Source organism: Acipenser ruthenus, chromosome 2 (assembly GCF_902713425.1).
Source record: "Acipenser ruthenus chromosome 2, fAciRut3.2 maternal haplotype, whole genome shotgun sequence".
Classification (NCBI taxonomy): domain Eukaryota; kingdom Metazoa; phylum Chordata; class Actinopteri; order Acipenseriformes; family Acipenseridae; genus Acipenser; species Acipenser ruthenus.
Window position 1 is genome coordinate 114,368,901 of NC_081190.1, and position 22,915 is coordinate 114,391,815.

General features: G+C 37.5%; 1 protein-coding gene across 5 annotated transcripts in view; it reads right to left on the reverse strand.

Moving 5' to 3' along the window:
- The window catches only part of stim2b (stromal interaction molecule 2b), a 78,124-nt gene that overhangs the window by 37,044 nt on the left and 18,165 nt on the right, over positions 1–22,915 (reverse strand). For all 5 annotated transcript variants that reach the window (XM_059006489.1, XM_034015279.3, XM_034015280.3 and 2 more), the window contains one exon: positions 9,434–9,564. In XM_059006489.1, the coding sequence (XP_058862472.1) occupies positions 9,434–9,564 (131 nt within the window). The remainder of the gene's footprint in view (positions 1–9,433; positions 9,565–22,915) is intronic.

Sequence of the window (22,915 nt, forward strand, 5' to 3'; positions counted from 1 at the left end):
AGCAACTACTTCTAGGCAGTTTTTTCTATTCATGGGAGCCTCAATATTTTCGCTGAGGCATTATTTGTGCATGGTTGTTATCTATAACTAGATGATACCGGAAATGAATGGTGAAAATTTGACTATCAACTAAAAGTTGGGGTGGGGCGATGACTTGGCAGAATCTGGTACTTTCAGTATGAATCTTTATCATAGAAAAGGACACTGTAAAATCATGAAAACCGACCTAACCTAGTATGGAAAGAGATTTCATTTTCAGATACAAGTAAGCTATGAGAGGTGAAAGGAACAGTCAGTGCATCAAACATCAAATGGAGTAGTGGTTAGGGCTCTGGACTCTTGACCAGAGGGTTGTGGGTTCAATCCCAGGTGGGGGACACTGCTGCTGTACCCTTGAGCAAGGTACTTTACCTAGATTGCTCCAGTAAAAAACCCAACTGTATAAATGGGTAATTGTATGTAAAAAAAATAAATAAAAAATAAAAATAATATGACATCTGTAATGTGAAATAATGTATAATGTGATATCTTGTAACAATTTTAAGTTGCCCTGGATAAGGACGTCTGCTAAGAAATAATAATAATAATAATAATAATAATAATAATAATAATAATAATAATAATAATAATAATAATAATAAACAAAGTTCATCAACAGTCTAACAAACAAGTCCTTTCATCACAAATCACCCACAAATCCCCCTCCAATTTACACCAAACTCTGTGATGTTGGATCCCCTGACCTTTAAATCGACCTTTTACTCAAAAATGATATGTGCCATGACGAAGAATGAAAAACTGTCAAATATACAAAGCTCAACACATGCGTTAATATGTGGCAAATTTACAAAGCTCAAGAATTAAAGTGGAAACTCAAAATCTTATCTACAGTAAGATACTACCTCAACTCACACAGCACTCTTACACAAACTGCAATGGCACGTTCCAATGCATATTTCTAATGCCATTTTTAATTGGACAGATAAGACGTGATCACTGCATAACTGTATCCATTTCATGAGGCCCGTCTATAGGTAGTCAAAGACCTTAACAACAAAGGACCAAGGTTTTCAATGGTATAAAAGTTAAATACATTACAGCAATTGCAGACATTAGTGTGTATTATAATGCAGTGTTGAGATGCAATGCCCCGGCTCCCCACTCTGATACTTCAGCCACAGCTCTGCAGGCACTCTGGCCGGTACTGAACATAGCCTTAGAGATTTTTTACATTTTTTTATTTCATACAATTCTATTTTATTTATGGTTACTGTTTGGCTAATAAAAAAAATGATTAAAAAAATGACAGTTACATTACTGTCAATAAAAATGGTAAAGTTAAATACAATGAACTACAACAAAGTTGCTGATGCTGTGTAAAATTATATCAAACAACAACACAATTAAGCTAACTAAATGCGGATTATAAACATCACATTATTGTTAATATAAGTTTTAAAAAGGGGAGAAAATTCACACCTTGCGAGAAAATAATGTGCACCGCTCAAATATTCACACACAGACCTTGTGCAACATGCGACATAACATGCAATTCAATCAGGCCTCTCATTGGTTGCCTGGTTTGGCAGTCTGTAGAGTTTCCTGATTATTGTGGGCATGGGCAGGCCATGTGATTGACAGTTTGCAAAAATACAGCACTGGAATTGAATGACCAAGCGACGATTTTAAAGTGCTTCACTTGAGTGGAATGCTCAGTATTGATTTGGTATAGACTAAACAGAAACAGGAAAAAGGAGAGTTGGAAATTTAAATTTGACATCCATTTAATTTTTTATTTTTTATTTTATTATTTCAATTAGAGGCTTGAGCATTTTCAATTGGGCATATATTAATTTAATTTGAGTGTCGAGCTTAGTCTATTTGTCAGTTTTTATTTCAATTCAAGCATTGAGCTTTGTGATTGATGTTTGATGCACTTGCTTTCACAGTTAATTTTTTGTTACATCCATGTGGTTCTTTTAAAACTGCACAGATGCATAGCAACTTTAAATGCACAACACAACACACAAGATTCATAACAGGTAACATTTAATTAGCTACTCCAACAACTTTTAGTTTGTTCATTCTATTCAATTATTGTAAACCTCAACAACAATCAAAAAATGTGTTGACAATTTATGTTATTCATTTTTTGCGCAACCTTTTTAATTTCTCACATAGCCAACTGCAGGCACATTTGAAATTTCTTTACATCTTTGAATTTATATTTTGACATGCAAAGTAGTTGCTCAGTTTTGCCTTTTAAATTTAGTCTGACATCTGACAGCAATGTGTCTACAACAGGGCCATGAAAAAGACACAGACAGACAGAAATACTAATGGTTCCATGCTAAACCACATGAAAAACACTACTGCTATATACAGTGGCTCTCAAAAGTATTCACCCCCCTTGGACTTTTCCACATTTTATTGTGTTACAACATAGAATCAAAATGGATTTAATTAGGAGTTTTTGCCACTAATCAACACAAAAAAAGTCCATAATGTCAAATTGAAAAATAAAATACAAATTGTTCTAAATTAAATATAAATATTAAACAGAAAATAATTGATTGCATAAGTATTCACCCCCCTTGCTATGACACACCTAAATAAGCTCTGGTGCAACCAATTGTCTTTAGAAGTCACATAATCAGTTGAATGGAGTCCACCTGTGTGCAATTAGGTGTTTCACATGATTTCAGGTTAAATACACCTGTCTCTGGGAGGTCCCACAGTTGGTTAGTACATTTCCTAACAAAAACTACATCATGAAGACGAAGGAACATTCAAAGCAAATCCGGAATAAGGTTCTTCAAAAGCACCAATCAGGGGTAGGATATAAGAACATTTCCAAGGCATTGAATACCCCCCAGAGCACAGTAAAGTCCATTATTAAGAAATGGAGAGAATATGGCACAACTGTGAATCTGTCTAGAACAGGCCGTCCTCAAAAACTGAGTATCCGGGCGAGAAGGGCACTAGTCAGGGAGGCCACTAAGAGGCCTATGGCAACTCTAAAGGAGTTACAGTCTTTCACGGCTGAGCTGGGAGACACTGTGCATACGGCAACTATAGCCTGGGTGCTTCACAAAACTGGCCTTTAAGGGAGAGTGGCAAAAAGAAAGCCATTGTTGAAAAAAACTCACATCAAATCTCAGCTAGAGTTTGCCAGAAGGCATGTGGGAGACTCCGAGACCAAGTGGAAGAAGATTCTATGGTCTGATGAGACCAAAATAGAGCTTTTTGGCCTCAACACTAAGTGCTATGTTTGGCGCAAGCCTAACACCGCACATCATCCTGAGAACACCATCCCTACCGTGAAGCATGGTGGTGGGAAGCATCATGCTATGGGGATGCTTCTCTGCGTCAGGGCCTGGAAAGCTCGTGAAGATAGAGGGCAAAATGGATTTAGCAAAGTACAGAGAAATCCTGGAAGAAAACCGGCTTAAGTCTGCAAGAGACCTGGGACTTGGGAGATTCATCTTCCAGCAGGACAATGACCCCAAACATACAGCCAAAGCCACACTGGAGTGGCTTAACAACAAAAAGGTCAATGTCCAGGAGTGGCCCAGTCAAAGCCCGGACCTCAATCCAATTGAGAATATGTGGAAAGAGTTGAAAATTGCTGTTCACCAAAGGTCCCCATCCAACTTGATGGAGCTTGAGCAATTTTGCAAAGAAGAATAGGCAAAAATTGCAGTGTCCAGATGTGCAAAGCTGGTAGAGACTTATCCAAATAGACTCATGGCTGTAATTGCTGCCAAAGGTGCCTCTACCAAATATTGACTCAAGGAGGTGAATACTTATGCAATCAATTATTTTCTGTTTTGTGTTTGTAATTAATTTAGAACAATTTGTAGATTTTATTTTTCACTTTGACATTATGGACTTTTTTGTGTTGATCAGTGGCAAAAACTCCTAATTAAATCCATTTTGATTCCATGTTGTAACACAATAAAATGTGGAAAAGTCCAAGGGGGGTGAATACTTTTGAGAGCCACTGTACCTATCAGTGTTAGAGGGAAGTACTCTGAACAAGCAGGAGACACCTGAAATGTAAACAGCTATGAATTTATGATATCATGTTATCTGATTTTATTGTATGCATGCATGAAATATGGATTGAAATACAACTAAAGTAGATCAATAACAGGTACGATTTTATTAGAAAATATGAAATGCCAGTGGCCAAAACAACTTTGTCAGTGTTAAGAGTCCTGTACAAATGTTGGTTGAATCGCACTATTGCATTGTTGGAATGCCATTAATGCATGCACATTATTAACAGAAATACAGAACAAACAACCACAGAAATATTGTTAATTTCCTTTTGCCTGTTATAAACAGTTCATTTTAATAAATCAAATGGTTCAAACATAGGCTCTCCTTTAAGACTGGACTCCCAGCTAAGTTTAAAGAGAAGGCGTACAACACATCATTTTTCTGTCACCAAATTACACTTGCACACACAACAAGACTACCTGTTGTTACAGACTGTATTTATAAGAATATTAATTACATCAGTGGGTCACAACTGTGTTCTGTTTGATAGCAAGAACAAAATTAGTAAGCTGTAGTGTCCTAGTGCATAACAGAGTAGAGTAGCATTTTTAAATAATCCGGTGTTAAAGTGATGGAAGTAAGACTATTTAATATAATCTAGGGCTGGCAATGGAACATCAATATGATTGGTCAAGGAAGGTTCCAGCTGTCTGTATATTGGATGGATACGGACAATTCGAGCCTTTTCACATAGTAGAAATTACTGCGCTACCTCACAGAATTTACAGCACCAGCAGCCATCTTGTTTACAGTTACAAAGTTACAGTGACCAGCTACCTGAAAATATGGATGTCTCTAAAGATACTGAGCCACCAAAAATATTTGCAAAAGTAGTAAACAGACATGCCGATTTAGATACAAAAATTACAAATTGCCAACTTTCAGGCCTGGTTAAAACAGAAACAAATTAAAATACATATTTCAACTGCGGACAATGTACATCTTAACAAAATACAAAGGGAATTCTACAGAAATGTAACAAATGCCCAAGGAGAAGAGTATAACATTTCAAGCTACATTAGTCTTGGAGCTGAAATAAACCTGTCTAAATGAAAACAAAACTTAACAATCTGTCAATATACACACTCACCCTGACTGTCACTTCAAACAATGTCTTTTTAGTGGTTTGTAAACGCTACAGAAAAACACAAAGAGACACGTTGGCGCATTATCCACCTGTGACAAGGAGGGTTAGTAGTGTAGTTTGCTTTATTAAATCCAGCGCGAAGATTATCATTTTGGGTACCCTAGCATCGGGCCTGTGTTGTTATTAAATCTGCACGCCTGTGCGGCGTGTCAACACCCACTGCTCTGTGTCTGATTCAGTGACAACCCACGTTTGTAACATCACCCTGTTACACCACCTCTCTCCAACACAGACCTTAAATTACTGAAATCAGAGACGTCATTGAATTTATTTTTATTCCTCCCATCCCTCTGTTCTGTTGAAACAACAACAGCGTCTTGCACTGAGAGAAAAAAAAAAAACTGCCTCCTGGTGGATCTTTTCACTGGCAATGTGCCATTCAATACATACCAATAATGTAGTTACTTTTGCATGTTTCAATTAAAAAAATATACTCAACTTAACTTAGTGTGTAGTTCAAAGTTATAAATGGGACTACTTTTCTGGTCCCTGTATTGGCGTAAGGATATTTAATAAAAAACGAATAACTTTTTGCCCTAAACATGAGTTCTGCTTTGTTTTTCAAATCTACTCTTTGACCTGGAATACAAATGCAATAAGGCCCTCCAGGGTGTCCATATACTTACAACATATGGACTTCTCAGGGGTTGGAGGCACTTGGCTTCGCCTCATGACACACAACGCCCCAAGGCGCCGGTCTATTGGACATTTACAGACACCCTGTCGGGTCCTATTGCATACTGTGGAAGGGTGGGGGTATTCACTGACACGGGAGACAGAAGATTGTATTTGCAAACACCGCCCAGGTGCCCAGTTTTATTTCTTTTCTTTTTGATTTTTTTTAGCCCGCAGAGGGCACTGTTGTCTGTGGCCTGTAAACCATCAACGGTAATAAGGACCACAGGTTACCAACACAGGTAATTGCAGGCGCACTCACAGGTGCTCAAAAATAATAATGAAACCCAAAGGTGAAATGAAAAGGGAAAATAAAACACAGTAATAAAACTACAAAACAGAAGTGCTGCTTATGCAGTGTCCCCACTGCTGCTATGCCGGTCAGCTCGGGTCTCCATCCTACGCTTCGCTGTGCACTACACACTAGGGTGGCCAAGGTTCCCCTATCACTACACACGTGCCCTCGGGTATGTAACCATATATTTTAATAAATGGTTTGTTTAAGGCTGGCTGTCTTCCTCCGCCGTGCTTGCCTGATTTTATTTTTCTTGCTTCTACCACTGGCGTTGCTGCCTGGTGTTTGTGTACGCTCGCCACCTCAGCTAGCGTCACTGGGCTTCCCCTGTCATGGCCTCCCGAATGCACAACCAAGCGCAGTTCTTATGGGCCGAGCAATCCCCCAAGGCCCGCCTCTCAGCCACTCAGAGAGAGGGAAAGCCAACACACCCTCATCCCCACCTCTCCGTGTCATCGCCATGACTGACAGGCGGATCTTATGAGGCTACTGCCCTCTTCCTGCAGAACCACGCATACGCCAGATAGTCAGCACAGACCTCCCCTGTTACACATACATATATTACACAGCATCTAGCATCTGCAGTAAATTCTCCCGATGTATTTGCATGTAGCATTGCTATGCGTTTGGTGTTTACATAGCAACAGACCCGGTTGTAAATGTGGCTCCTGGTTTCTTAACTACTTGGTAGTTCCTGCTAAAGTTCTAAACCCTGAAACTAGACACCAATCACTTTTCTTCCACAAGTAAACAAGAAAATGCTTTAGACAGGGCTGGGCTTTTATCATTTGTCAGTGCATTGAAGAGAGCTGGGCATATTTTCAAAGTTGTAACTAATGAGTTTCTGAAGAATAATTTTTAGTCTGTTCTTAAAAATGAAATACAGTTCGGCATTCAAAGTGAAAATAATATATAACCATTTAATGAATACCAAACTATTTTATTTATAAAAAAAACAGGCAAAAAACATTACTTAAATAACTAGCAAACTAAAGTTTGGTGAATAGAGTTTATTCTTTGTGAAAAATCCACACAGGAAGAAAATACAATATGTGTTCACTATGCGGGTATAGTTGATTCTGAATTAATCTTTGATGGATATATTTCAAACTAAAACTGATAGTTTCCAAAGTACTCTTGGCCTTGGCGTGCATTATGTTCCGTCTTGGTATTCCTACAGTAAGTGCTGCAATTTGATCCTATTAAGTGACTTCTTGGCACGACCCAAACTTAAGAGCAGACTCCTTTCATAGGCACACACCTGTCATCCCCTGTGACTTTCCATACAGTTCAGGACATTCTTTACAACATGTATAAAAAGTAATTCCTCGCCCTTTCTTTCCTCCGGTCTAAACTAATGCCCTGCTGTATTTGACCTTTATGAAAAGGGATTCTAATATCCAGCTAAACATTTTAAGACTGGTTGAAAAAATAATAATTATAAATCATAAAATAACAGAGCCCTGGTTTCCCAAATGCAGAGGGTAATTAATAAAGCATTTTACTCCAGTGTCACAAGCACTATTTTTTTTCTGATATGACAAAATCAGAAAACAAAGACTAAAGAATACCTATGTATCTGTATGAAGCGCACCACAAGTTATAGATATTTATATTTTCCTCAAGGATACAGAAATATGCTCACGGATACAGAACTATTTAGGCAACTAGAAATTAAAGGGTATCAGATGCCACTGTACATCCTATGATCACCAGTACAGTCTAATTGAGACAACTGGATTCATCCCTTGAGAAATTGGGATGCACTCTTTTCCTTACATATGTTCCCAGTAGATGAAGGTTGGTACAGGGCAGATCTTTTGCCTTTCATCTGTAAGACTACTGGAGGGGTTAACTGAATTTCTTAATGGAGATGATAATTACTTAGTGTCAGGACATGGTGTTTGCAGAGGACACATGAGATGTCCACCTTTCTATGGTAATCCTGTTTATTTACCAAAGGTTATGCAATGAACACCTCTCCACCTGCCTTTTAATCTTGTGATGGATGGAAACAGACAACGTTTTTTCATGCCCAATGGTGTTAGAGTCTGATTTTTTAACATGACTCTTACTCATAGCACGGACACATTATTGGAAAAAATAAAAACGGGGTTTTCAATTGACCCAGTTGTTAACAGAAAGGGGTCCTACAAATGTGACGTGTATACTTACCAAGAGTAACAAATAGTTACCAAGGTTGTTCCTTGTTTAATTTAGGGTATTTGTTGATATTAAGGTTGATGCATAACATTTATGCAGTATGGGGCAACATATGGAAAGGAGAAAGGTATTGTATGATTTTTGTACGTTATACAATGCTCCAGACCATTTGTTTCCATTCTGAAGACTGTTTTAAGATTGTGGCCTAAAAGGCATGCAAAACGATTACCAATGGCTTGAAGACTATCAAAAAGTAATTTGGCTCAATGGTTTATAGCCTACCAGTTCCCAGCAAAATTCTGAATTCACACAACTGAAACCTCTACCTCACAGCCGTGACTATAAGAGCCTCCATTTCAGAATTCACGGAGAGTGCACTGTCCATTTTTCAGTTCCCTGATTTGCAATCCAGCTCAGTAGAAGACTTTCTCTGTAATGCAGAATGTTGCTACTGTACTGGAAACAAATCAATATGCATTTGTGGCATTCTACTAATTTAGTAATTATAAATATGAAGGCCAGACATTGGCATTATTGCTACCATCAATATGCATTACTGAATAACCATTGAGACAAGAGCAGATGCCTGGCCCAGATGAAAGACAAACAAATCTGATTCCCAAGGATAAACTGCTATGATGGGCAGCAGTGTGGAGTAGTGGTTAGGGCGCTGGACTCTTGACCGGAGGGTTGTGGGTTCTGTCCCAGGTGGGGGACACTGCTGCTGTACCCTTGAGCAAGGTACTTTACCTAAATTGCTCCAGTAAAAACCCAACTGTATGAATGGGTAATTGTGTATAAAAAATAATGTAATTGTATGTAAAAAAAATAATATGTGATATCTTGTAACAATTGTAAGTCGCCCTGGATAAAGCCGTCTGGTTAGAAATAAATAATAATAATAATAATAATAATAATAATAATAATAATATGATGATGATGATGATGATGATGATATTGTTATTGCTAGGATTCTGCTTGAAATGAAAATATAAATGATATCCCGAGCGGTTAAATAATTACTAATAGAATGAAACAACTAATAAAGATGAAATCAGAATGGTTTCTGTTATAGCAAAACATGTTACCTCAACACTTTCATCTACTTCAATCCCGCCATCGTTGTCATCATCAAGTTGCTTGTGGATTTGGCGTAGTGCTTCCAAACTCAGCCTGTCAGCTTCACTGATGCATGGTGGTGTCACTGTGAGACAGGGATCTGAAATGGAAAAGTCAAAGGTCACTGAAGAGAGATGAAAATGGCTCATTAAGGTTCTCCTGCCTTCATAGCTGTCCTACGAATGCTGAGGTAACGGTCACCTTTGCATTTTACTATAAGATAACTATAAGAAAAAAGAGGTTCAAATGCATCCAACTTCCCAATGTTTACATTGTGTATGCCTGTAGAAGAGTTTTCATTGTTCAAGTTCAATGACTCTGGCATTAATTGCCATAAACATTCCCAGACACTTCGGGTCACATTCGGAATTGAGAGTATTCATCTTGCTTCCCTTTGTGCTCAATAGATCTTGACCTAAGGCCACATTTTCATCTGTCACTGTTTGCCTCCATCTGCAGCAATCTGAGCTCAAACCAGATTGAATTGGGACTGTCAGCTCCAGTTAAGATTGTATTGGATTGTATACTGCAGATATAACTGTTGGCAACCTATTCATATTGGAACAAGATAAGATTGAGTTTTACAGACTGTTCCTATGTGACATCCACATAAGCAGCTGAGAAGAGAAACTCAATTTTAAGAATATGCTTCAATGCTAAGGTTATTTCAATGTGTATACATTTATTCTTAAAATCGGTTCACAAAACCATTTTTATTTGCCAATAAACAATTTTGAAGCCCATTTACAGTATGGGTGTTAATGTATTTTAATGTTGGTAGTTTTTTAGATAGATAAATTTGCTGTTGTGGCTTTGTTTTATATTTATGCTTAACAGATGGATAATTTATTTTGTTATAAATGGGAATTATTTATACTACAGACTGCTGTGAATGAGCTGGAGATACAATAAAATTACTTCAGTCTATTAATGCTCATGTCATTAGTAATAAAAGCTTAGTAAACCTGATAACAACGCTGTCTTTAATAAAGTCTGTAACCACATCAAGTTCCTCTCTAACATACCACAACCCAAATACAGAAGGTTTTTCCATCACGGATTAGGGCTTTTGAGTTTTTATCCATAGCGTTACGGACACAAAATAGGCAGTCAGCACTGTCTTCCTGAAAGTGATATTGATTATTTGTTTAGGAAGTTGAGAGGTTTGCTGCCTCCTAGTATTCATTTGACAACATCCAAACACACAAACAGTGGCAAATGCAATGCAGTGTTACTAGTGTTTCACCACACCATGCCAGCAAGAAATTTCATACAAAGTGATTCAGAGAACTCGTCTTTTTTTATTTCAATAAAGCTGTCATTTGTCGAAATAATTTCTCTTTAGGGGTCTTAAACGGTAAAAGAAAAAATGATTAAATTGAAGCTTGTTCACCCTCGACCTTGGCAAATGAATTATCTGCATACAGGCTGTGGGTGCTTTGGCATGTTTTACACAGTGGGCTCAAATAAAGTTTAAGAATGCTGCAAAACAGCTGATCTATAAAGCCTGCAATTCATGTTTGTGGCCTGCTGTATAACAAAATAAAAGTATACATCATTACACAATTAAGGTGGACCCTATTTAAAATGTTTAAATTATGCTAGTACAAAATTTATTATTATTATTATTATTATTATTATTATTATTATTATTATTATTATTATTATTATTATTATTCCAATGATGTTTCACGGCTGATTAATGGGATGTTTAGACAGGTTTATACATCAGTGTAGCAGTATAGAAGCCCTGCACATGAAAAGGGGGCGGGGCAAAGCCCTGCCATAAAATGTGGTGTTTTGTTTTTGTATTGTTTATTTTAAAATGGGGTACCCCTCTGCCCCTGTGCAGTTTATTTTGTATTTATTTTGTTGTTATAATGATTTATTTATGTATCTGTATGACGGCGTAGCTGTGCGTTTTTATTTTATTAATTTTATTTAAATTTGTTCTGGCAGAGGCAAGGTCGTCAGCTCATCCTCTGCCAGTAGTAATTAAAAAACTTGTGCAGATTGTGGCTGAGGGGTACTGAGATAATTGATAGTTAACCCCTCGGCCACATTAAATAAAAGCCTGCAGCTTTCTAAGCTCAGGGTGGGTGTTCAGAGGCAAGAACGAGAGCAAGAGCAAGCAGAGAGTGTTTAAAAATACAGGATGATCAGTGAAAGCGATTGCTCAGCCTGACCTGAGTTTTATTGTGTTTTTTGTTCGAGATTTGTTTTTGTTTGAAAATTTATTTTGCTCTGTGATCAGTGTTTTTTTTGTTAAAATATTGTATATTTTTGTTATTTAAAAATAAACTGCACAGGGGCAGAGGGCTACCCCGTTCTAAAATAAACAATACAAAAAATAAAACATCCCATTTTATGGCAGGGCTTTGCCCCGCCCCCTTTCATGTGCAGGGCTTCTCTCCTGCTGCCCTGCTACAATCACACATAAATTGCCCTCGGAAAGAGCATTATTCTTTGGTCCCAAAGACTGTGATACGAAAAAGCCTTTCTAAAAAAGTAAAAAATGGTTGTAGATAACAAAATAATGTCATATTGTTCACATATATTTGTAATATAGGTCTCAAGTGAGCAGCTTTCAAAGAAACACATTATTATTTCTTCATTTAGCATACGCCTTTATCCAAGTCGACTTAGAGACTAGAGACTAGTGTGTGTGAACTATGCATCAGCTGCAGAGTCACTTACAACAACGTATTATCCGAAAAACGGAGCACAAGGAGGTTAAGTGACTTGCTCAGGGTCACACAGTGAGTCAGTGAAGTGAGCTGGGATTTGAACTGGGGACTTCCTGGTTACAAGCCCTTTTCGAAAAACAGAGCACAAGGAGGTTAAGTGACTTGGTCAGGGCCACACAGGGAGTCAGTGAGTGAGCTGGGATTTGAACTGGGGACCTCCTGGTTACAAGCCCTTTTCTTTAACCACTGGACCACACAGACTCAACATGTATTTTCTTTCTAAAACATGACATCTGGTAATAAATTTGGTAAAAGAAAGTTATCAGTTTGCTTGCCTCGTCTTGCAGGAAATGTCTTACACTTCTGTTTTGGTTTTTTTTGTGTGTTTTTATTATTTATTTTTACGTGATTTCACTTCAGCAGTGTGTTCAGTTAAAGCATCTTACTGGCTGCATGTCAGCTGGTTGGTTACTGACAAGAACGAAGGCCCTGAAGGGTCGGGGACAATTTCACACTCAAGGATAAATGCCCATGAAAGTTTAAGAAAGTGCACATGCAAGGGATTTTAATGAAACTAATCTTTCTTGGACCAGCTTAACCAGCATGTAGTATGAGGAGCAGCCTCGTGGCTTTGTAATATATTGTCCATAAATATAAGGCGGCTGCAAACCTAATCCAAGGATGGGTACACTGTAAAGCAATTTTTGTTTCAACCACACAAACATAAAAGTTTCCAGCTTTCAGCTGTGATGAAATGTCCACATAAATAATATTGAACAATGGTACCTTTTATCAGCTATTTTAGTAATTGGAAAAATGCCTTCTGCATCTAATTTGACTTTTTATTAAATCCCCTAAGGTACGCCACAATCAGCACTAAGACTGTAACATGAAATGTTAGACATTGACAGAAAATAAACTATACTATATAAATAAATACAATATACAGTTTGGGCTGGCTACATCCTGTTTATCCTGTAACATTATTTTTTTTTTACAATAGTCATACAACCAGGAAGTAGGTCCCAGGAAACCAGATGCTGTCCTGTATAAATATTTAGAAACTACAAAAACAAAAGCAGGAGTGGCTGAATACTGAGGAGTGCAATTATCAGAACATTGCTGCCTGTGAATGTACCGTAGAAAAGACTTCAATACTTTTAAACATATCCAACTCATCAACTGAAGCCATCAAGTCTTTTTTTTTTTTTTTTTTTTTTTAAACAGAACAAATGAATTGAAGGTTCTAATTAATTAATTCAAATATATATATATTATTTATATATATGTAAATATATATATATGTACAACATATCAAAACATTGGGCAGCTGGCTCTTTGAGCTTATATATATATATATATATATATATATATATATATATACACACACACACACACACAGACGTGCTCAAATTTGTTGGTACCCTTACAGCTCATTGAAATAATGCTTCATTCCTCCTGAAAAGTGATGAAATTAAAAACTATTTTATCATGTATACTTGCATGCCTTTGGTATGTCATAGAATAAAGCAAAGAAGCTGTGAAAAGAGATGAATTATTGCTTATTCTACAAAGATATTCTAAAATGGCCTGGACACATTTGTTGGTACCCCTTAGAAAAGATAATAAATAATTGGATTATAGTGATATTTCAAACTAATTCGTTTCTTTAATTAGTATCACACATGTCTCCAATCTTATAATCAGTCATTCAGCCTATTTAAATGGATAAAAGTAATTACTGTGCTGTTTGGTATCATTGTGTGCACCACACTGAACATGGACCAGAGAAAGCAAAGGAGAGAGTTGTCTGAGGAGATCAGAAAGAAAATAATAGACAAGCATGGTAAAGGTAAAGGCTACAAGACCATCTCCAAGCAGCTTGATGTTCCTGTGACAACAGTTGCAAATATTATTAAGAAGTTTAAGGTCCATGGAACTGTAGCCAACCTCTCTGGGCGCGACCGCAAGAGGAAAATCGACACCAGAGTGAACAGAAGGATAGTGCGAATGGTAGAAAAAGAACCAAGGATAACTGCCAAAGAGATACAAGCTGAACTCCAAGGTGAAGGTACGTCAGTTTCTGATCGTACTATCCGTCGCTTTTTGAGCGAAAGTGGGCTCCATGGAAGAAGACCCAGGAGGACTCCACTTTTGAAAGAAAAACATAAAAAAGCCAGACTGGAATTTGCTAAAATGCATATTGACAAGCCACAATCCTTCTTTGGACAGATGAGTCAAAACTGGAGCTTTTTGGCAAGTCACATCAGCTCTATGTTCACAGACGAAAAAATGAAGCTTTCAAAAGAAAAGAACACCATACCTACAGTGAAACATGGAGGAGGCTCGGTTATGTTTTGGGGCTGCTTTGCTGCACCTGGCACAGGGTGCCTTGAATCTGTGCAGGGCACAATGAAATCTCAAGACTATCAAGGCATTCTGGAGCGAAACGTACTGCCCAGTGTCAGAAAGCTCTGTCTCAGTCGCAGGTCATGGGTCCTCCAACAGGATAATGACCCAAAACACACAGCTAAAAGCACCCAAGAATGGATAAGAACAAAACATTGGACTATTCTGAAGTGGCCTTCTATGAGTCCTGATCTGAATCCTATCGAACATCTATGGAAAGAGCTGAAACTTGCAGTCTGGAGAAGGCACCCATCAAACCTGAGACAGCTGGAGCAGTTTGCTCAGGAAGAGTGGGCCAAACTACCTGTTAACAGGTGCAGAAGTCTCATTGAGAGCTACAGAAAATGTTTGATTGCAGTGATTGCCTCTAAAGGTTGTGCAACAAAATATTAGGTTAGCGGTCCCATCATTTTTGTCCATGCCATTTTCATTTGTTTTATTATTTACAATATTATGTTGAATAAAAAATCAAAAGCAAAGTCTGATTTCTATTAAATATGGAATAAACAATGGTGGATGCCAATTACTTTTGTCAGTTTCAAGTTATTTCAGAGAAAATTGTGCATTCTTTGTTTTTTGTGGAGGGGTACCAACAAATTTGAGCACTTCTGTATGTGTATGTATATATATATATATATATATATATATATATATATATATATATATATATATATATATATATACACACACACATATATATATATGTGTGTATCTTAAATTCTGGATCAGTTATCAGTTTAAAGTGACTTTGATAACACGTGTGGAGAGATACATTGCAAGCAGAATGTGACTCCTTTTAGGTCTGCTACACATGCTTCGACCAGTGTGCTGAACTGAATAAACAAGGGATGTGAGTAACATGCATAAAGGTGGGCTGTACAGCCACTGCGTCTACTAAAACATGACCATGCACTTTTACTTCTACTAACTACTCTGCACATTGCTGAGTAATGTGAAAAGAAAAATCAGTAAGAACAACATGTTATATAAAATGTATAGTTTCATCACGCTTCTGCAAGCAGTTCTAAAGCAAGAGAGTTCTTTATGCCAAACAATCGGAGGGTAAGAAATGTCATACCAAGTTTCACTACTATTGAATTGTTGTTGTTGTTTATTATTATTATTATTATTATTATTTATTATTATTATAATTACAACTTTAATTTATTATAGCGCCTTTCACACCTTGGTGGCTCAAAGCGCTGTACAAAACAAACATAAATCAATATTACAAAACAATAAAAAACAATTCATCAGTTAACATTTTTTATAAATATATAATTAAATAAAATACAATAAAATAGGTAAATATAAAGATTAAATCGATCATCATGAAAGTACAATATATGATAACAGACAGTGCAGACTGCAGCAGAGTCAAAGAGTTAAAAAATGCAGCGGAGAATAAGTGCATCTTAAGGGTATTCTTAAATTTGGCCACTGTTGTGGATTCTCTAATAGAAGTTGGTAATGAGTTCCAAAGAAAAGGAGCAACACAGTAAAAGCACCCCCTCCGAGCGGAACACATTTTGAAACCATGTATTTTAACAATCCAGAGTTAGAGGATCGAAGCTGCTTCCCAGGGATGGAAGGGCTGAGAAGGTCCATTACATAACTAGGACCCTGACCGTGCAAAGCCTTGCAGGTCAACAATAATATTTTAAAAGAAACCCGGGACTGGATAGGAAGCCAATGCAAACGCTTAAGGACCGGAGTAATGTGTTCTGCCCACTTGGTAAGAACCCTTGTTGCTGCATTTTGCACCACCTGCAATCGATGTAAAGGGCGAGCAGGAAGATTAAAAGAAAGAGCATTACAATAATCCAAACGAGACATAACAAATGCATGAACAAGAATCTCAGCATCCCTAGGGGGCAGAAAACGACACACTCTGCTAACTTTCTTAAAGTAATAAAACCCTTTCTTTACCACTGAAGAGATATGTTTTTCAAATAAAAGCTTTGAGTCAAGTTGAACACCCAAGCTGCGGACTAACAAAGAGGCATCTACAAGGCAGTCACCAGAAGAGCATGAAAACCCAGTAAAAGAGCAATGCTGGGTATTAGATCCAGTAACCAATAGCTCAGTTTTACTAGCATTCAATTTCAAAAAAATATTTGACATCCAAGTTTGAATACCTGCCAAACAAGCGGATAGGACTGTATCAGTGTTAGAATTTATGTTTAAACAGATCTGTGTATCATTTGCATAAGAATGGAACTGAAGCACATGCTTTCGAATAGCAGCATATACATGTTAAAAAGAAGAGGACCAAAGACAGAACCCTGTGGGACTCCATGAACAAGGAGAGTATTTGTAGAATTACACGTATTGATAACAATCTGATAACTATGAGCAGAACCAAATCAAGAGCTGTCCCCCTTACATTCACCAGGTTTGAGACGCTTCAGCATAATCCGGTGGGCAACAGTGTCAAAGATCTAAAAGATCCAACACTGAAAGAGCACCATCATCAGCATTCAGAAGGAGATCACTTACAATCCTAACCATAGCAGTTTCAGTGCCGTGTGCAGATTGAAATTTTTCCAATATATTATTTTGTGAAAGATGTGAGATCAGCAACAACTTGTTCAAGCAATTTAGCCAAAAAAGGAAGATTTGATATTGGTCGAAGGTAACCCGCCACTGTCGGGTCAAGCGATATATTTTTTTAGAATTGGGTTAACAATGGCTTGCTTTAATACAATAGGGACAAAACCCTCAGAAAGTGACATGTTAATTATATGAAGAATAGAGGGGGCCAGGGTATCTACACAAAGTATCTACACAATACTAGTAGGTCATGGATCAATAGCACAAGAGGAACTTCTGGCCTTCTTAATCAACCTAAGTGTATCTAAAAGAGAAATAGGCGAAATCTGAAAAAACAGAGGCAAAGGAGTCAGACAGTATATGTGTGTCAGGAGCAGAATTTGTTGATGGAAATGACCCCCTTATAGTATCTATTTTGCTGTTGAAATACAAAGGAAACTACTCGCAACGATCAGGATTAATGTCAGGAGCCAAAGAAAGACAAGATGAAATTTTGTCAAAGGTACTAAAAACAACACTGGGATTACCCTGTCCCCCTTCAGTGATGTTAGAATACAAATTAATTCTTGCCAATTTGAATTCTGAGCCATAGACCTTCAAATGTGATTTCCATATATACCTATGTACTGTTAAGCCAGTACCCTCCATTTACGTTCACCCTGACGCCCCACTGTTTTAAGTGTCCTAAAATGCAAGTTGTACCAAGGAGAAGTACGGTCCTGTTGTATCAATCGAGCGTCGGAGCAATTGTATCTAAAACATTGGACATTCAACCCCTGCATGTAATAAATTAGTGCTGGCACACATATCTCAATATCATTTTTTTGCATGCATTCGAAGAAAACATTTTTGGTGTCAGAAATGACAGTTGATAGACATGAGAAACGTGTAATCGCAACATATTTTGCCTTGCATCAATTTACCACCTTGCCAGAATTTGCGCGTCTAAATTAGCAAGAGGAAAAATAGCTGTGTGGGATTTCTAGATAAACAGAACGTCAACACAGCCACTCTTGTTCCCCTATTTACTTCGTCTGTCAAAAAACTAGCATTTTAAAAGAAAGAGTCCAGATTAGGCTGCACACATGGAGCACTAGCTAGTGATCTCTAGATTCATGTGAAGTTGCGGGCCCCGCTTCAGATTTGGGAAGCGAGTCAATCGGGGTCCGTTTCTGTCAGCAATATGATACATATCTGGTACATCACTCCAGAATGCCTCATGCTTTCTACCACTGGTCCAACTTGCAAAAGAAACGTCTCCTATCGTGATCAACGTTTTGTTTTTCTTTTATGATGCGATCCTAGTTGGGTCTACTTTTTGTACTGCTTTTACCTGTTTGTTTTGTAGTTAAGTCACTATAGGGTAAAGTTAGACCTTCACTACCCGTTTTTCCTTCTGGGATATTTTTCATTTTTAATACAGTGTTACATATAAAGGCTTTGATAACATTTTGCAAACGAATGTTCAACATTCAGACAAATACTGGAATATTCAGATATCCGAACATGAAAACCACATGTTCGTCTCAGCACTACGATAAATGCAGCAACTGCTTCTACAGCACAGTAACTTCCCATTGTGTGATGCAGGGCTAACCTCACGTTTGCCATCCTGTAAAGACTTATTCCCTTAAATGGGATAGCATTCCTATCCTTCCAGTATCCTTTCTTTTGCTTTGGAGAATTCCAAACGGACATCCATTTGTTGTCTGTTGAGTAGGGATGGCATTGTTACTAACACAGTTATCACTGGTGGAGCAAAGGGATTATATAGATATGCCACTACATAGATGTACAGTACTTCCCCTTTAACTGAAACGGTCCTGGGAGCCCATCATTCATTTAGACATCCAGCTGATAAAAGAGCGTAAATAAAGATTCTCAAGGGTCTAGGATTTCAGATCATCAGCAGCTATTAAGACGCAAATATCATTTGCTGGGGAGGATAGGGACTCTCCCTGAGGCTTATAATGTTTTCAGTTACAGCCTTCTTACTCAGCTGTGTAAGCATCTGGCATTAGCAAAGCATTCAGGTTTTATCAGAACTTTCTTTACCATTGTTTATTTTCCTAATAAACACTTATGAGCAGATGGTAAAAACATGAGCTATATGAAACTGAATGCACCATAGAGTGCTACAGAAGAATGATGCATTTTACTGTAAAATGTAAAAGGATTGAGGGACACTGTCATTAACAGTAAAGCACAGCATACTGTTGCTACCTTTCTATTCATGTACTGCTTGGCAATAATAGGTACTATATGTAGCAGTTTTCAGCCTGTAGTTTCAAACAGGCTTTATCCCATTGTCAGCTTGTTTGCGCTCCTTTCCACCAGGAACTGCAGGACAAGGCCAAGTCAACTCCCATCCCTTCCCCAGAGAAGGGAATAGCCTTCCCAGGAATACGCACTTCCATCTTGACACCCAAGCTAAACAGTGACACTGTTCCAAACTAAAGTAGAGCTACTGATTTTCCACGATCGCGGAATCACGGACGGAATCAAGAATTAGGCATTGGGAACGGAATTCTGCACAAACAGTCTTTTACCGCTGTTATTCTCCTACAAAAATAATGGATTGCTTTGAAAACTACACTACCCAGAAGCCCAGCAATGACGCTGTTGTAAAACTTTTTTGTATGTTTATTTGGATCATTGGATAACGAGAAAACAGGTGGTTTTGTGGCCATTACTCTGATGGACTGTGTCTCTGCTGCAGCGCTGCCTGTGTGCTCTGTGAGTCGAGTTGATTAAAAAAGCAACTAGCAGAAAAGAACCTGAAAAAAAAAAAAAAACCCTGATTAAAAAAACGTAATTGAATTTCTGTATTCATTTATGTAGTTATGGCAAATCCGTTACTCCGTCACCCGCTCAACGCAAGGAAACGACACGGTGGCCGAGGTGAAACCTTAGTTTTATAACTTAGTATTTCTGATTTATCATTAACTCCTTAATAATACTATGTACTCAGGAGTGATTTTTAGTTGTTTTTTTTCTTTTACTCGTGTTGCTATAACATGGCTCTCTCTACTCTAGCTACTGTAGTAAGAACAGAAAATGGTGACAATTGTAGATTCAACAATGAGTGGACCAATAAATACTTATTTATTTTACCAACTGTACCGAACACAAAGCCAGTGTGTTTATTGTGCAATGAATGTGTGTCAGTAGTTAAGCAATACAATATGAAAAGGCATTCTGAAACCAAACAAGGAGCTTTTGGAAATACGTATCCCGAGGGCACAGTAGTTAGAAGCTCAAAAGTAGAAGCACTGATCTCTTCTTAACAGTTATACTATTAACATGTCACATACATTTTAAAATGTTTGTTATGATACTCTGTTAAATTCTCACACTGTTCTATTATTAAAGTACTATTCATATGGTCAAATGTGTAAGTCTTGTTCAATATATGAACATTAAGTTATGTAATATTTATCATTGTTTAAAAATGTGCAGAGTAAAATACTCTGGCCCACCTACTGCTAATTTTTTTCCAATCTGGCCCCCCTAAATTTAAAAAACTAGTTGAAGAGCCCTGCTCTAAACTAATGCCTTCTTGTGCAGTTAATTGTATATGGTCAAGTAATAATAAATAACGTAACATATTCAAATTCAAGTATCCACACAACTTTACATTAAATTGTAAAAAGAGATGCCTGGCCTACCTGTTTGAACTGTGTCTCAGAGGGCCTTTACTTTAGTGCAGTAGTTCCAACATACAAATAAAAATTGTACTAAACAAACGGCCGTTCAGTCCAAAAGCTTACAGAACAAATTTTAAGCGAAAAAAGCCTTGCACCTACGAGAAGATTGGGGAATGGGGCCCACGGGTCTGTGGTAATTGCACATTTTTCTCCCTTTGAAAGTTTTGTGTGAACAGCATGATTTTCTTTAAGTTTTTCCAGCCTCGCTGTTATTGTTTCATGGGTCGGCAACAGTATTGGGATAATCTTACATTGATTTCAAAACTGCAGCATTCACGATTCACATGCACTGTCCTCATGGGGGATAACTCATTACGCCTGCACAGTATTCCCTATTAGAGCACAGTATGCCTGCACAGTATTCCCTATTAGAGCACAGTATGCCTGCATAGTATTCCCGATTAGAGCACAGTAGCTGAAGCTGAAATTACAATGTCTATTCTGTACCACTTCAAGGAGGAACATCTTTGAAAACCGTATTGCCTGCTCTCTATCTGATCAGTCACACATTACCATGCTGGTCCACTTCACTGTATTACATTTACTCTCATAGTTGCTGTATGCCAATTTCTCAAGACACATATTGGATTCAAAGTTTCACATTTTTTGGGTCAGCCTAGGCAGGGAATGTAAATTTGAGCAGTCTACAGCGTAGCTGGATGTTTATCGTGTCCAATTCTCCTTTCGGTGCAGTAAAACTGGCAGGAAGCCAAATTCTTATAGTTTCATAGGAGACATGCTCTTAAAGGGCCAGTCATTCTTTCTTGAACATACAAAGGGAGCATCCAAAAGTGTTATGCCACCTTCTGTCAAAAATGTCATTCAGAAATGCCTGATTTTACGTTGAGTGGGACCCAGTATCCTATGTCTAAAATATAGGCGTAAATATTTCTTTATTTTATTTATTGAGGGGAAAACAAAGTAATTATTTCATACTCTGTGGCTACAGATGTTCTAACTTAAGTGACCTTGCAAACACACTTTTTATAAAGTACTGCAATAAACTTCACCGATACACAGAAGTAATTGCATTACATTTCACTTCCTTTATTATATGAATAATTCTAAAAACAAGGAACCACATCAAAAACGAAACATTCTGGTACCTATATGACATACATGTGCCTATACACACCTGGACTTATTTGAACTACACTGAAGTATCAGATGGTTTTGGTTTACTTGTGCAGTACTGCAGCTGGAGCTTGCTTGAGAACTGTGCAGTATCGAATTGTCAAAGGACATATGGTTTTGGTGCTTCCATATCCCTAACTAAACTTCATGTATAACTAGTGTTCCGCATTTTCATTTTTTATCTTTAAAAAAATCTTCCGGAGTTTATTTTACATATATTAAAATAGGAATAAAAATCGATAAAAAATAGTTTAATTGAAACATCGGTTAAAAAATCTCAGTATACACACTTAACACGTGGAATATGATTAGGTTTAATGTCCCTGGCATGTATGATGAAGCAGAATCTGTGCAAATCGAAGCCACATCCCAAGTTAGCTGGTACTTTGCGAACATTTGGGCAATCGCTGTGCTGATGGAAATAATATCTACAGAAGGTATGAACATGACATCAGAACAAAACAAGCCAGGTTTATTCATCTTGAATTAATAAAAAAAAAGAAAAAAAAAGAAAACTGACAGAACTGGGCGGTGCAAGCCATCGGGAGAAGCGTCAAAAATCACACTGGACATTAATTTCCATCACTGCATTCCATAAGTTTACCAACTAAAGCATCACCATTTTCTGTCAAATATTTACAATTGATTGTCAGCATTAGGCAATAAACAGTGGCTGTCCAGCAAAGCACAGCGCTCTGACAAACTCATTAACACAGTCACTCTGCACTCGCTTTTATTAAAGCATGTGTAAAAGCCACATAAACTGACTGCGTGTCTCTCAGTTCACTTTATTGTTTTAGTTTAATGTGCAGCTTATTTTTCAGTATGTTCTTTTATTGTCAGCGGGAACATGTACCTCAATGCAGCAGTATTTGCAGCACTATGCATCCTCTGCCTCATCGGACCCACTTCTGCGATTTTTGCTTATTTTGAAACATTAGTTTTCTTTTGAATATTCATA